Source organism: Elephantulus edwardii, unplaced genomic scaffold (assembly GCF_000299155.1).
Source record: "Elephantulus edwardii isolate Elephantulus edwardi_28Jun2011 unplaced genomic scaffold, EleEdw1.0 scaffold00049, whole genome shotgun sequence".
NCBI lineage: Eukaryota > Metazoa > Chordata > Mammalia > Macroscelidea > Macroscelididae > Elephantulus > Elephantulus edwardii.
Window position 1 is genome coordinate 1,199,259 of NW_006399799.1, and position 15,442 is coordinate 1,214,700.

At 43.3% G+C, this 15,442-nt stretch overlaps 1 protein-coding gene across 1 annotated transcript in view; it reads left to right on the forward strand.

Moving 5' to 3' along the window:
* The first annotated feature begins 5,397 nt into the window (after positions 1–5,397).
* The window catches only part of ZSCAN20 (zinc finger and SCAN domain containing 20), a 15,127-nt gene continuing 5,082 nt past the window's right edge, over positions 5,398–15,442 (forward strand). The window contains exons 1-4 of the mRNA XM_006886574.1: positions 5,398–5,802; positions 10,978–11,155; positions 11,628–11,704; positions 12,037–12,121. Coding sequence (XP_006886636.1) covers positions 5,398–5,802; positions 10,978–11,155; positions 11,628–11,704; positions 12,037–12,121 — 745 coding nt within the window. The remainder of the gene's footprint in view (positions 5,803–10,977; positions 11,156–11,627; positions 11,705–12,036; positions 12,122–15,442) is intronic.

The following is a 15,442-nucleotide window of genomic DNA, read 5'->3' on the forward strand; positions in this document are numbered from 1 at the left end:
TTTGCTCTCTGTACAGGAGCATATCTTTCCTTGCTTATTGACTGTTTTTTGCTCTTGACTGTAATTTTCATGACAGTAAGAAAGCCTGTCTTAGTCACAGTTGGATCTCTAGCACCCAGTACAGCACAGGGTAGAGTGGACACTCCCAAAGTGATTGGTGAGATGAGTCCTCATGTGGGAGAGTGACACAAATGTGCATAGACTATCACAATAGTAAGTCTGATGTGATTTGAAACAAAATTTCATGAGAAGTTAGTTCTTTAGCTTAATGTAATTTATGACCCATTAGGAGAAAGAGAGAAATCATCTGAGCTGCTGGACTTATGGCTAAGAATGTAGCTTCAGGATTGGAGGAAGGCTCATCAACAACCTGCTTATTCAATCTTGTTTGCTGAAAGTGAAGAAGACTTGAAGCACTTATTTGCAGATGATCAAAGACTACACTCTTCAATATGGATTATATCCCAGTGTCAAGAAAACAGAAGTTCTCACCAATGGACCAAAAGGCAACATTGTGATGTTGTTGTTGTTATGTGCCGTCGAGTCGTTTCCGACTCATAGTGACGCTATGCACAACAGCCCTAAATCCTGCTCTATCCTGCGCCAACAGCACCGCCCCCGACACACCCATCCCGATTACCCCAGTCACCGAATCAATCCATCTCATACAGGATCTTCCCCTCCTGCGCTGTCCCTCCACCCTCCCAAGCATGATGTCCCTCTCCAAGGACCCGTCCCTCCTGGCAACATGTCCAAAGTATGTCAGACGAAGCCCCAGAATCCTTGCCTCCAAGGAGTAGCTTGGTTTAATCCTCTCCAAGATGAATGTGTTTGTTTTCCTGGCAGTCCAGGGTACATTCAGTACCCTTCTCCAGCACCACAGCTCAAAAGCATCCACTCTCCTTCTGTCTTCCCTAGTCATTGTCCAACTCTCTGATGCATAACAAGCGATTGCAAATACCATGGCCTGTATCAGGCGCACCTTAGTCTCCAGAGAGACACTGTTGCTCCTGAGTACCTTTGAGAGGTCCCTAACAGCAGACTTTCCCATTGCGATACGCTTTTTAATTTCCTGACTGCTGGTACCAAGAGTGTTGACTGTGGAGCTGAGCAAACTGAAGCTGTGAACACTCTCAATCTCTTCGTCATCCATCCTGACACTGCCAATTGGTCCAGTGGCGAGAATCTTTGTCTTCTTGACATTGAGCCTTAGTCCATACTGAAGGCTGCAGTCCTTGACCCTTCGCAGCAAGTGCATGAGGTCCTCCTCAGTTTCAGCAAGCAGGGTTGTGTCATCTGCATAACGGAGATTGTTAATAGATCTTCCACCAATCCTGATGCCACAATTCTCCTCATAGAGCCCAGCCTCTCGGATAATCTGCTCTGCATACATGTTGAAAAGGTATGGAGACAGGATGCATCCCTGGCGTACACCCATTGTGACAGAAGAAGAAAAGATTGGAGTTCTCAACCACTTCATTTTACTTGAATCCACAATCAACAGCCTTGGTGGCAGCACTCAAGAAATTAAAAGATGTGCTGCTTTGGGAAAAACTGCAGTCAAGGACCTCTCCAAGGTGTTATAGAGCAATAATATAAATTTAAAGACTAAGATCCAAGCAACATACTTTGGACATGTGAGGAGAGACCAGTCCTTGGAGAGGGACATGCTTGGGAGGGTGGAGGGACAGTGCAGGAGAGGAAGGCCCTCTATGAGGTGGATTGATTCAGTGACTGGGATAATTGGGATGGGAGTGTCAGAGACAGTGCGATTGGCACAGGACAGAGCGGAGTTTAGGGCTGTTGTACATAGGGTTGCTATGAGTCGCAAGCGACTCGACGGCACATAACAACAACAACAACAAGATCCAAGCTATGGTCTTGTCAGTTACTTCCTATCCATCTGAAAGTTGGACACTGAGTAACAATGAAGGAAGAAAAATCAATACCTTTTAGTTGTTGTGTTGGAAAAGAGTACTGAATATTCCATGAACTGCCAAAAGAACGAACACATTTTTCTTTGAGGAAGTGCAACCTTCTGTTTGTTAGAGTCAAGAATTTGGTTAACCTTTATCTCATATACTTAGGGAATGTTATCAGGAGGGGTGAGTCCTTTGAAAAAGACATCTTGCTGGGAAAAATGAAGCGTCAGAGAGTGTGACAGTGAACTCAGGTACATCAGAGATGATGAAGATAGCACAGGATAGGCCAAGTTTCAGATTTGTTATTCGTAGGGTCACTGTAAGTCGTAGGTGGCTCAATGGCACATAACAACAACTGCAACAACAATAGTCTATTAGACTTTTGACTTTCCACATTTATTATTTTTATAAAAGGCAGCATAACCTTGAATGGCCTTGCTATTTATTTGGTATAGAATTGAAGAAAAGAGTGTGGAACTTAGTAATTCAGCCTGGTGTGGTTATCAGATTTATGAGTAGGTAGCCACCAAGCCCAAGGTGGGTGATTTTAATCTGCGGCCCTCAGTCCTGGTTCAAATTGATTTTTTGTCAAACTTTCTTCTAGGTGGTATAGCACTGGTCTGTGCATTGCTGTATAGAGTTAACTTGTGGTTGCTGTGATGCTAAACACTGTGACACTGATGTGCCACATGTGATAATGGTCACCCATGGTGGACAGTGTTTGGTGGAGCTTCCCGATTAAAACAAGCTTGGAAGCAGGAGTAGCATCCACTTCTGAAATGGCTTGCCTCTGGAAACTATGAACAGTGCTCAGGCCTTTCGTTCATAGGGTTGCTATGAGCTGTCTACGACCTGACAACACCTAACAACAACAACTACAGTGTTGTAAGTACAATAGTGTGGGATAAAACCTTTAATAGAGGGGTGAACCAACAGCTCTGTGAACATAGTATGGGGAAACAATTCTTGGGGAACAGCAGTAGAGACAGGGCACAGCAAGAAATTTAACAAATGAGGTGACATTTGAGCTGGTTGCCAAAGGAAGTTGCCAGATGACCATGAGCTGTATTTCCACCTTTTTCCTTAGTACTTGGAGGCCTTCAGGACAAGCCTTTGGTTTTAATCACCTTTGCTTATTTCTTGATTCTAGTCAGTTCCCTAAAATGCCATCTGACTAGATAACACTTCCTCCTTTGACAAGCTAGCTGTGCCATGCAGCTAATAGCCTCCTTTGAGTGGGCATTTTTAATGTCATCTTAGATTGTTGGGACTGATACAAAGAAGTCATTTGTTCAGCTAAGCCAGTGTGGTATCATCAGGATCTTCACTGTGTAGAGGGGCTGGCCCAGGTGTTCATTCAGCAGTCATTTACTGAGAGACTGGAGTGTTTATGCTGAGGCTGGGGATGCCAAAAAAAGGAGGAGTAAGTGATAGTCTTTGCCCTTGTGGAGGCTAGACTGTCTCTTGGGATGCACAAACATATAGCATATCTCAGTATTAAGAATACATTGTAGAAAGTGGCAAGAGTGGAGGAGGAAATAATTCCTTTTGGCTTGAGCAGGCAAGTTAATTTCTTTTTTTTAGATTTGTTGGGCACAGAAATGGATGAGTTGTAATCTCATAGTGCATCTTTAGTCTATTAATCATTAACTATTTATTATTTACTATGTGTGCCAGGCATTGTCCTAGATCTCTCAGGAGGCTGGTGATCTAATCATTGTTGTTATGTGCCATCGAGACACTTGTGGCCCATAGTGACCCTTTGTACAGCAGCACTGAAGCCTGCCCTGTCCTGAGCCAGTCTGATTCCGACAAACCAACCCCCATTACCTGAGTTACTGTATCAATCAATCAGTCTGTCTCATCTGGGGTCTTCCTCCATTGCGCTGTCCCTGCACCCTTCCGAGCATGATGTCCTTTTCCAAGAACTGGTCCCTCTTGGCCACATGCCCAAAGTATGTGAGATGGAGCTTCAGAATCCTAGCCTCCAAGGAGAAACTTGGTTTCACCCTCTCTAAGACAGACCTGTTTGTTTCCTTGGCAGTCCATGATATGTTCAAGACTCTTTTCTAGTACCACACTCAGAGATCAATTCTTCTGTCATCCTTAGCCATTGTCCAGTTTTCTGATGCATAGCAAGTAATTGCAAAGACAATGGCCTAGATTAGGCACACCTTAGTCTCTAGACTGACATTGTTGCTTTTTAGTACTCTGGAGATGATTTAATAGGTAAGATAGTTATAAAAAGGTGTGATCATGGTTATGGTAGAGAAAACGAGGTACTATGGAAGTTTATAGCCATACTGAATCCTGTGTCAGTGTCCAGGGAAGGCCTCTTAGGAAAAATGCAATTTAAGCTGAGCCCTACTAGTTGAAGACAAGAGGAGACTGTTCCCAGAGGAGGTTATAGCATGTGAGAGGGTTCAGAGGGCAGCATGGTACAGGACTGGGAGGTGTGCATGTGGAACACTTTGACTAATAGGAACATGGTGAAGAGATAAAACTTAGGCAGGGTTAGTACTTTATACCGAGGACAATGAAAAGTCAGTCACTAAAGGTGTTTAGCAGGAATATGACGTGGTCAGATTTTTATATTGTGTGAAGCGTGGAGTGACAAGGGTTAGAAACCTGAATAAAGACTCAGTGATTCCCTGAACTGAGGTGGTGGCATTGGAGAGATACATGTTTAGAGGGTAAAGTAAACACAACTAGGGGATGAATTGGATGGAGGCTTTGGAAGAAGGATGGCCAGGTTTCTAGAATAACTGGATGGAAGATGGAGTCTTCTCTGAATGAGAAAGGCCAGAAGAGGGGCAGGTTTGCAGAAGAAAAGCGTACTTTCAACCTTTGACTTACTGAGTTTCAGATATCCAAGGGACAATTGAGTGGAAATGCCTTGGTTGGGTTTTGGAGTTGAGGTGTTGAGATAGGTCCTGCATGGAGTTTTAGGAGTCAACAAAATAAAGACTGAAAAAGAAAAATGGGATCATTGGCCAATGGGGAGAGTGGCATGAGAGAAGGATTTTGTCAGGCAAATGCTCTTAAAAGATATGCTAAACATCAAAAAGAAAGGCTTCATTCATGGAAAGGTGACATTTGGAAACCAACCTGAGGGGAGATTAGACTCTGGACTTGTATTTAAGGGAGAAAGGCTATGCTTGGTCGGCTAAGGCATTTAGCATGACCTCAGATGGTTGACTCCTGTGCTGTGTTTATGTTGTGAGGCAGCTGGCTTTGGGGGCAGATTGCAATCTCATTTCTTGTCTCTCTCAGCACCTTCTCACCCCAAGGGTGGAGGAAGGTTTGAAGGACATGAAGAAATTGAGACTTCTTAGTCCCCTTATTCACTGTGTTCTTTGTCTTTCTGCCTTTAGACCCTTGGAAAGCAACCCCTCTTTCAGAAGGCACCTTGGAGGATACACTCTAAATGCAAGAAGAGGACAGTCCATCTGAAGTGAAGTATCCAGGCTAGACCATGGCGGTGGCCTTGGAATCCCAGGCCCAGGCCTCACCCCTGCCAGAGCCAGAAGGATTACTGATTGTGAAGCTGGAGGAGGACTCATCCCAGGAGGAGGACCGGGACCCAGTCCCTGTCCCTGTCCCTGAGGCCTCCCGCCAACGCTTCAGGCAGTTCCAGTACAAGGATGCAGCTGGACCCCATGAGGCCTTCAGTCAGCTCTGGGAGCTGTGCTGTCGCTGGCTGAGGCCAGAGATCCGCCTCAAGGAGCAGATCCTAGAGCTGCTGGTGCTGGAACAGTTCCTGACAATCTTACCTACAGAGGTCCAGGCCTGGGTGCAGGCGCACCACCCCGAGAGCGGGGAGGAGGCAGTGGCCCTGGTGGAGGATTGGCACCGAGAGGCCCAGGCTACCCAGCAGCAGGTGAGGCCATAGTCTTTTCATTAAGGAGGGGCTTGGGCAGTTAGCTCAAACTCAGACTCACAGCTCTGGGCTCTGTCTTCTCTCAGACTCATCCCCCCAGCATGACCCTCCAGCCTTCATACTTGTGAATCAGTGGTTTTCTTTAAGAGAAATCCAACTGCTCTCCACTAAGTGCTCCCTCCCACTGACTGCTCTCATCCCTCACTTTCCAATACCCCTAAGTTCTAGCTCAACCAGGTGCAAATAGGAGGTCCAGCTTGGATTCACAACATATGTGGAGTCTACTGTGGTCCCTGCTCCGAGGTGAAACAAGGGCAAGGGATGCAAATTAGGATTGCTCTTCTTCCCTAAAGCAATGGAGTAAATGTCTATAAAAATGCTTTTAAATATGTACAGAATATAAAATCTGCACATGTCAAACTACCTGCACTTTACAACCAACAAAGAAAGTAAATAAGACATGGAGTAAGCATCAGGGTGAGTGCCTTTTTTAATCTATTGCATCTCAGCCTTTTGGCTGAGATCAAGTGGTGGTGTTCTTATCATTTTAGTATCTGATACATCTCTGCCCCAGGGTAATATATTAAATGGACTTTTGAAGTTAGGAGATGGAATAGGAGCTTGCTCTACCCACTCCATGCATCATCCTGGTATTACAGTGTTTTCAGCAATGGTGTAACCCTTTTTGGGGGTAAAAAATCTTGTCTTTTTTTAAAAAGACGAGAGTTAGTGCTTTAGTGGCAACAGTTATATTTTTGTGAGAATAGCAATAGGTGTTGTCTTTCAGCTATTGTGATGTTTGGTTTTGTTGCTGTACTTTTATCCTTGTTATTTTTGAGACCCTACAGTCAGTTTTTCTCATTTTGGTCTAGTTAGTGTCCCTGAAACTCATCTAGCAAGTGTCACCTGGCTTTGTTGTTGTTAACTATGGCTCATAGTGATCCTTTGAGCAACTGAAGAAACCTTCCCCTGTCCTGCACCAGCCTTCTCATCTGCCCTGCTTGAGCCCATTTTTATAGTTAGTCCATTTGTTGAGGGTCTTCTTTCTCTGACCCTCCACCTTTCCCATCACGGTATCTTTTTCAAGGACAGGTTCCTCTTGACAATATGCCCAAAATCTATCAGATGAAGCTTCACCATCCTTGCCTCTAGGGAGCATCTGGTTGCACCTTCTCTAAGATAGACTTCTTGCTCTTTTTGTAGTCCCTGGGGTATATGCATTCCTCTTTGCCACCACCACAATTCTTCTTTGGTTCCTTATTCATTGTCCAGCTTTCAGATGCATACAAAGCAATGGAAAGTACCATGACTTGATCAGGTGAACATTAGTCTTTATTTAAACTGACATCTTTGCTTTTTAGCATTTTGAAGAGGTCCTTGACAGTAGATTTCCCAATGCAACAAGAAATCTTAATTTTTTTTTTTTAATTTTTATTTTATTATTTGTGTGTGTGTGTGTTCCGTCAAATCAGATCTGGCTCTTGGCTGGAGACTTGCTTCAAGTAGGTTTTCTAGAGGTACTTCTTAAAGGTTGTGGGGTTTTTCCAGAGTTCAGCAGCATGTGTGTTCAAAGGGCTGTCGATGTTGGGTTCTCCTAGCAGGCTCTGGAAAGAGAGGAGGATGGTTCTGACGTTATACAGGGCAGACCACATGTCCTTCACGAAGTCTAGGCAGATGTTACCCTGAGTGTCCACACTGGGATGATACCAGGGAGTGAAAAACTTCACTGCGGGCACGTTGTAAGGGTAGCCGCTAGGGAACTCTGGGGAGAGATTATACCTCAGGTCTTCATATACTGTGCCACCGGCTCCATGAATGGTCCCTATCCATTTGAAAAGGTTGTCGGATTCAGGAAAGGCAGAAATCCCTTTGTCGCCAGACATCATGAGGGTTATCAGCTCCTGCTGTAGCCTCTTGCCCACGGAGCCCCGGGCAGCGCCCCCGCTAGGCTCTGTCCCTTTTTTGGGAAGCAACAACGCTGGCTGTGGCTGGGTCATAGTTCTGGGAGGCCATCCAGTCGGCAGAAAGACAACACGGCTTGGAAGACACGACAGCAACTGCAGGGCCTGTTGTTCCCATTTTACAGATGAAGTTAAGTCCCTCAAAAGTCAAGTGGCTCATAATGCTCAGGGAACTAATGAACTAGAGCTTAAACCCAGATCTGTAGGTTCTAAGCCATCATTCTTCCTGTTACACAATAGATACCTCATCTGCAGACCATGAAAATGAAAATACCTTTGAGGTATAAGGCTCAAAATGAGCCATTAATGGGCATTTATTGAGCACTCACTGTCAGATACTGTTCCAGGCTTTTTATGTGTCTAATCAACCAGCAGTTCAGTAAGGTAGGCATCATTACCAAGGAGTATCTGAGGGGTGCACATGGTTAAGTGCTAGCTGCCAACTTGGGGAGCTCTTCATCTATAGGAGTTGTGCTGCTGACCCAGCCGCTGCACCTTTTGCAGTTTGAATCTACTAACGGCCCTGAGGGAGAAGGATGAACATTCTCCTCCTGTGCCATTTATAGCCGTAGAAAACCAACAGAAGACAGCTGTGAGTTAATTCCCAACCTGATAGCATTCACAAAGGCACCTTGGAAGAAAGGCCTGGTGACCTGCTTTTGAAAGGTCACAGCTTGAAAACCCTGTGGGATGCAGTGCTGTTGTCACACACATGGGGCCATCATGAGTTGGGGGAGGGGCAACTCAGCAGCAGTAGGGGGTTTGTATTCTTTTTTTTTCTCTAAAAAGACAACAGAGCTTGGGTTTTGTATTTTTTTGGAGGGGGGTTGTATTTTAAATTACCAATTTTTCAACTGGGTTTAGAGACACAGAGAGGTAAGTAAGTTGCCCAAATTTATATAATTGAGAGGTGGAGCGGAAAAAAAAAATTAAAAATGGTGGAGTTGAGATGGAGCAGGTGTAAGTATTGTAGATTTAACATTCGCACTGAAAGCCCACGATGTGATTTTGTTGTGACATATTTCAAATCCTTTTTGAAGCTAGTGTATGTAAGTCCTTTAGTTCACTGCCCAGCCGCTCAGGACTCTCATCTCATCCTCATCCCATTGCTTTCCATGTGTCATACGATATTATTCATAGCTGCATTTTGCTGGGGGAAATTACAGGTTTGAGATTATATGCCATGACAGGGTTTTTCTGTCTGTCAAAAGACATGTAAGTAAGATTGGAGAGAAAAAGATTGTGTCTTTTCTTTTTGGATGCCTTTACAAACTGAAGATATAGAGCGAATATTTACTTACAGATCTAAGTATGAGAGAAAATGTACCATTTGCTACTCTGCCATCCCACCTCCCATATTCTTTCTTTTAAAGAAACCAACTGTTTTTCTTAAGTAGCAGTGAACAAACAAAATTTTAGGACTTCAGAAGTGGAAGGTGAAGAATTTGAGAACCAGAGATGAGAATTGACTTAAAGAAAAATTTTTATAATTATTCATTTATTAAATGAGGGCTTTAGTTTAAATCCAAAATTCTCAATCGATGCAGTAAGAATTTGCACCGAAATCCTGAAGCCATGTTGTTTGAACCCACCAGCTGCTCTGTGGGAGAAGGATGGACAATCTTCTCCCGTGTGATTACTGCCTCTGAAAACCCACTGGATGGTCAGCTGTGGGTCGGTTCTGACTCCATGGCACACAACAACAGATAACAAGATCAGTTGAATTCCTCCTAAAATTGAGAGGGAAAACAAATCTAACCTAATCTATTATATATTTTTCTCCTGTTATGTTCTTTGTTTTTAATTTTTTAGTGTACTCCCAGGCACCCACAAATGTCAAAACAAATAGATAAGCAACAATGGAACATGGTTTTGGAACACATAAATTGTAGCTTGTTAACTTATGCTGCACAGTACTTAAGTTACTTATATTTTCTACAAGTAAATTACTTCTAGGTCTCTGGAATGCTGTTTAAAGTTATTACCAAAGAGGAATCTAGAAATGCTTTTATAGAACATGTCTTTCTCACTTAGTTTTTAAAGTTGTTGTAAGGTTTTAAATCTGATATACAATAAATCTTCCTACCTCCTGCTTTGAGTCTGAGTGCTTTATGTATCTTTCTATTCTTAGACTTAGATGTGCCCCTTTAAAGGAGTTCAGTGATGTTGGCCATAATGTGTTATGCTGCTAAGCAATAGGTCAGAAGTTTGAATCCAGCTGTTGCTCTGTGGAAGGAAGATGAGCAGTCTCCTCCTGTAAAGGTTTATTACCTCAGAAATTCAATGGACGGTTGCTGTGAGTCAAATCAGTTTGATGGCAGAGGGTCATGCCTGGTGAACAGCACGCACTTTCTTTTCAAATCCCATGTTTTTAATTCTTTACCTTTTTGGTATAGTCCAAACTGTTTACCTTTTAGACCAGCTATTTAGAACTATGGTATTTAGTGTTTTATTTTTAAATTTTATAAAATACTTCCATTTGCCTTTTTAGATAACCTATTTTTGATGCACAGGGATCACATGTCACAAACGTTTCACATGCTTTAATCATACCTCTTTATGATTCAAAAATACTTTGAATAGTGAGTATCACCTTGTTGGGAACACTTGTGTAGCCTCCTCCCATCACAAAGGAGAGTTCTCGTTGTTATAAAATCAAAATAAAACCAAACCTACCACCCTAAAATTGATCCATTTGTAACAGCCCGTTAGAGAGAGTAGGGCTGTCACATAAGCTTTCAAGGCTGTAAATCTTTACCAAAACAGATGGCAGAGCTACTTTCTCCTTTTTCTCCTGCAGGGATGCTTGTAGGTTTTAATTGTTCACCATCAAATGCTTACCCACTGCACCACTAGTGCTGGTTAATTTGCTGAAGTTGGTATATGATGGCTAATGTGGTTATTTTGTACCATTGAGTCAGAACTGACTCATAGCTGACCCTCCAGCAGGTCTTCAGTTTAATCACACAAGAGGAGATTGCCCATTTTTCACCTACGGAGAAGCTGGTAGATTCAAACTATGTGCCTTTGGGTTGAGAGCAAAGCTCCTTACCACCAGAGCTCCCTGAGACTTTATAGTCATCCTCTATTTAAGCTATCTTTGGATTTTAAAAGCACCTCTTAGGTTTTGGACTGTAATTGTGCTCAAGATAATTTTGCACCAGAGTATATCTTCTAGAACTAATAATTAAATATTTTGGCTATCTCTGTGTAGGAACCAGAATCATGTGCAGAGACCAAGTCCTTAAAGGCAATGCCGGCATCACAGAACTTCCAGCCAGTGGATCACTGGCCTGAAGGGCAGTCCCCAAAGCAGTGGGAGAAGAGTCCAAACCTTGACCTTCCAAAGCATCTAAACACCAGGGTGAAGCCAAAGTCCTTGAAGGAGAGTGGTGAGTTCCCAAACCACCAGGGGAACACTAGGAATGGAGCCCTATACCTCAGGAGGAAGGGGTGGATCATAGGGAAGTATGTCTAACAGGAAGCAGATTTCACAGCAAGGCATAGGACTAGTGTCTGGTGGACATACTTACTGAAGAGTAGGTAAGTTAAGTGTTTGAGAAGAGGGTGCAGCTCCCAGCCCCATTACATCCCATTGTAGCCTGTCATGCAGCAGGTGGAGACAGGCTGGGGCTGAAGCAGAGCAATGATTGTGGGAGTTCAAGGCAGGTACCTTACATGTGGCCACAAGACATGTCACTCAAGGCAGCCTGGGAGCTAGACACTCTAAAGGGAACTAAAAGACCGCAGAGTTTGTTCCACACATGATTTTTCTGAAACCTGGAGTTTAGGATTCAGGGAGAGTGTCTCATTGGAATCTAGAGTTTGAGTTTCAAAGGGTTTTTTTTTTTCCCCCCTTCTCAGCTGTTCTCACTCCCCGGGTCCCTATTCTCCCAAAGATGGGGAGCACTGGCGACTGGGAGGTGACTCCTGAGTCCCAGGTAAGCTGTTATGTTTTCTTCCTTACCTGTCACCATTGCCTCTGTGCCCTTCCCCACTCGATCCCACCCCACCTCCTTGTCTCCCAGTACTGCTTCTTGCTGCTCATGGCCTCCACTTGGCAAAGGGCAAAGTTCAGTAGCTGCCCAGACTAGAGGCCTGTTTTTCCCACTCCCAGTTCTCTTTATTTGGCTCCTTAAGATACTAGCCCCACACATGGTACCTTGCATTCCCATTATCTTTCCAGGGGCCTGGTAAGGTATCAGGCTTTTTAAAAGGTTGTGGCTTTTGAGATGCCATAGAAGCCATCGATGATCTCTTGTGAATCTTACAGGAAGCCCTGGGACACAGAAAACATGCTGAGAAGGAATTCTGCAAGGAACCCCCTGGAGATGACTGTGGGAACAGCACATCCCTGGGTAAGGAAGCAATGCCTTGTGAAGAAAGGGCCTTCACATTTCTGTCATATTCTTTTCCCAGAGTGCCTTGTCTCTCCTTTCACACTGAACTTCTAAGTTGGAGGCCAGGTTCTCTCTGTCTATGTCTGTGTATTTCCAGCTTAGAAAGTCTTGACCTCATTTGTCTTTGGCAGCTATCTTTTAGTCATGAAGTGAACTAGCTTTGATAGGAAGTCAAGACTTGGAAGAGCAAAGAGAAAGAACAAACCTGAGTTGAGTCTCTGAGGACATCACTAAGCTAATTTGTACCATGGTTAGAGTATATACCCCTTTTCGACCTCAAAAAAAGAGTGAGAGAATAGGTTCCCTTCTTTTTAAAAACCATCAACTGTATTTAAATAACTGCTGTCCCAGTAGCTTGCAGCTGTAGCAGAATACTTTGTCTCACACTCAGTGGCACCAAGTCAGAACTGACTCTTAGCTGACCCTTCAGGGTTTCAGAGGCTCTAAATCACGTGGGAAAAGATTGCCCATCTTCTTCCTGAGGAGCTGCTGGTGGATTTGAATCACCAGAGGGATGTGCCCTTTCGGTTAGCAGCACAACTCCCTATAAACTGTGCCATCAAAACTATGCTAAACAGGAAGGCTATAATTAAATAACGTACTGTGACAGCAAAGCAAGAGTGGCATCCATTTCCTAAATAACATGCCTCCAGAAACTCAATGAACTTTGATAAATGTTGGTAGTTGTACAAGGGCTTCAGGCCTTTTGTTCATAGGGTCCCTATGAGTCCTGCTCGACTTGAAGGCAATCAGCAACAACAACAACAACATTTAAATAGGTTGTTGTGTTGTTGTTAAGTGCCGTCGAGTTGTAGGCAACTCATAGCGACCCTATGAAGGAGAGTCCTTGACACTTGGATGCCTTTCATCCTCTCTCCAGGTTCATAGGGTTTCCAGAGGCAAGCTGTTATGGAAGTGGATGCCACTCCTCCTTCCACGCTTATTTAATCAGGGAGCTCCACCCCACTCTCAGTCCGCATTGAGTAGCCAACCATTAACGCATTTGACACATCCGAAAAACAGATGCAAAAGAGCAAAGAGACTCAAAAATAGAGTTTAATATTTCTTTTTGTTCCTTGGAGCGCTTTCCTTCCAGATATGATATGAAAAAGGGGCTCCCCTGTTAAGTAAAGCACCAATGAGCTTCTAGTACCATCCCTTAGGCATGAATCAGACTATCATAGCTTCTTTCATTTTCACCTATTTATGTATTTTCTCACATACTGAGCATAGACTCCACAGAAAAATGGCTCATTAGTTGGTTTCCTGTGTAGATGTGTCTACGAGAAAGAAACTCTGATAGTCATATGGACTTTATTTGCTTATTTCTCATTGAGGTTTAATATATCCCCTATGGGAGACTTTCCATCTTCTTTTAATACTTTCTGGATCATTTAATATTCTGCCCAAAGCATCCTTAAGTATAGCAACTTGAGGTTTGAGTTTGTTCTTCAGTTCCTTGAGCTTAGGAAATGCTAACGAGTTTGGCCATTTTGATTTTCTGACTCTGGCTTCTTGCACATTTCATTGTAATACTTTGCTTTGTCATTCCGTGCTGCCTTTTGGAATCTTCTGTTCAGCTCTTTAGTGTCTTGGATTCTTCCTTGTGCTTTGGCTTCTCTATGTTCCATTGCAATCTTCAGAGTTTCTTCTGACATCCATTTTGGTCTTTTCTTCCTCTTCTGTCTTTGTAATGACCGTTTGCACTCTTCCTGGATGATACATTTAACATCCTCCCACAACTCATCTGGTCTTTGCTCATTGGTGTTCAAGGCCTCAAACCTGTTCCTAAGATGGTTCTGAAATTCAGGTGGGTTAGACTCAAAGTCATGTTTTGGTTCCCGTGGATTTGATTTCATTTTCCTTAGCTTCAGCTTGGACTTTCATATGAGTAGTTGGTCTTTTTCACAGTCAGCACCTGGCCTAGTTTTCACTAGGTGATACTGAGCTTCTCCAGTGATTCTTTTTACAGATGTAATCAGTCTGATTCCTATGCATACCATAAGGTGAAATCCATGGGTATAACCTGCGTTTATGTTTCTTATAAAACATATTTGCAGTGAATAAGTCATTGATTGTACAAAATTCAATCATTCTATCTCCAGCTTCATTTCTGTCACCGAGTCCATGTTTTCCAATTACTGATCCTTCTTCTCTGTTCCCAACTTTTGCATTCCAGTCACTCATTATTATTAATGCATCTTGATTGCATGTTCAATTGATCTCTGACTGTAAAAGTTGGTGGAAATTTTCCATTGCCTTTTCTTTGGCTCTGGTTGTTGGTGCATATATCTGAATGATAGTGGTATTCACTGGACTTCCTTGTATGCGTATGGATATTATCCTGTTACAATATTGTATTTCAAGACATATCTAGAAATGACTTTTTTAACTATGAAAGCAACCCCATTTTTCTTTACCTTTTCATTTCTGGAGTACTAGATCATATGATTGTCTGACTCAAAATGCCCCATGCCAGTCTTATCTCATCTCCACAATACCTAGTATGTAAATATTTATGCGTCCCATTTTGAGGCTCTATATCAAGAAGACAAAGGTTCTCACCACTGAGCCAATTGGCAGCATCAGGATGGATGGTGAAGAGATTGAGATTGTTAAGAGCTTTAGTTTACGTAGCTCCACAGTCAACATTCTTGACACCAGCAGCCAGGAAATGAAAAGACATATAGTGATGGGAAAGTCTGCTGTTAGGGACCTCTCCAAGGTACTGAAGAGCAATGGTGTCACTCTGGAGACTAAGGTGCACCTAATATAGGCCATGATCTTTGCAGTCACTTGCAATGTTTCATAGAGCTGGGCAATGACTAGGGAGGATAGAAGAAGAATTGATGCCTTTGAGCTGTAGTGTTGGAGAAGAGTATTAAATATACCATGGACTGCTAAGAAAACAAACAGGTTCATCCTAGAGAGGGTTAAACCAGGCAGCTCCTTAGAGGCAAAGATTCTGATACTTCATCTGACATACTTTGGACGTGTTGCAAGGAGGGACCAGTCCTTGGAGAAGGATGTCATGCTTGGGAGGGTGGAGGGACAGTGCAGGAGAGGAAGACCCTCTATGAGGTGGACTGATTCAGTGACTAGGGTAAGGGGGCTAGATGTGTTGAAGACAGTGAGATAGAGCAAGGTTTAGGGCTGTTGTGCATAGGGTCACTATGAGTCGTAGGCAATTAGATGGCACATAACAACAACATCCACTATGGGGGACTTAATTCATTTGAATCTGCCCCTGAGAGATAGTTCCTATATCTTGTTGTTGTT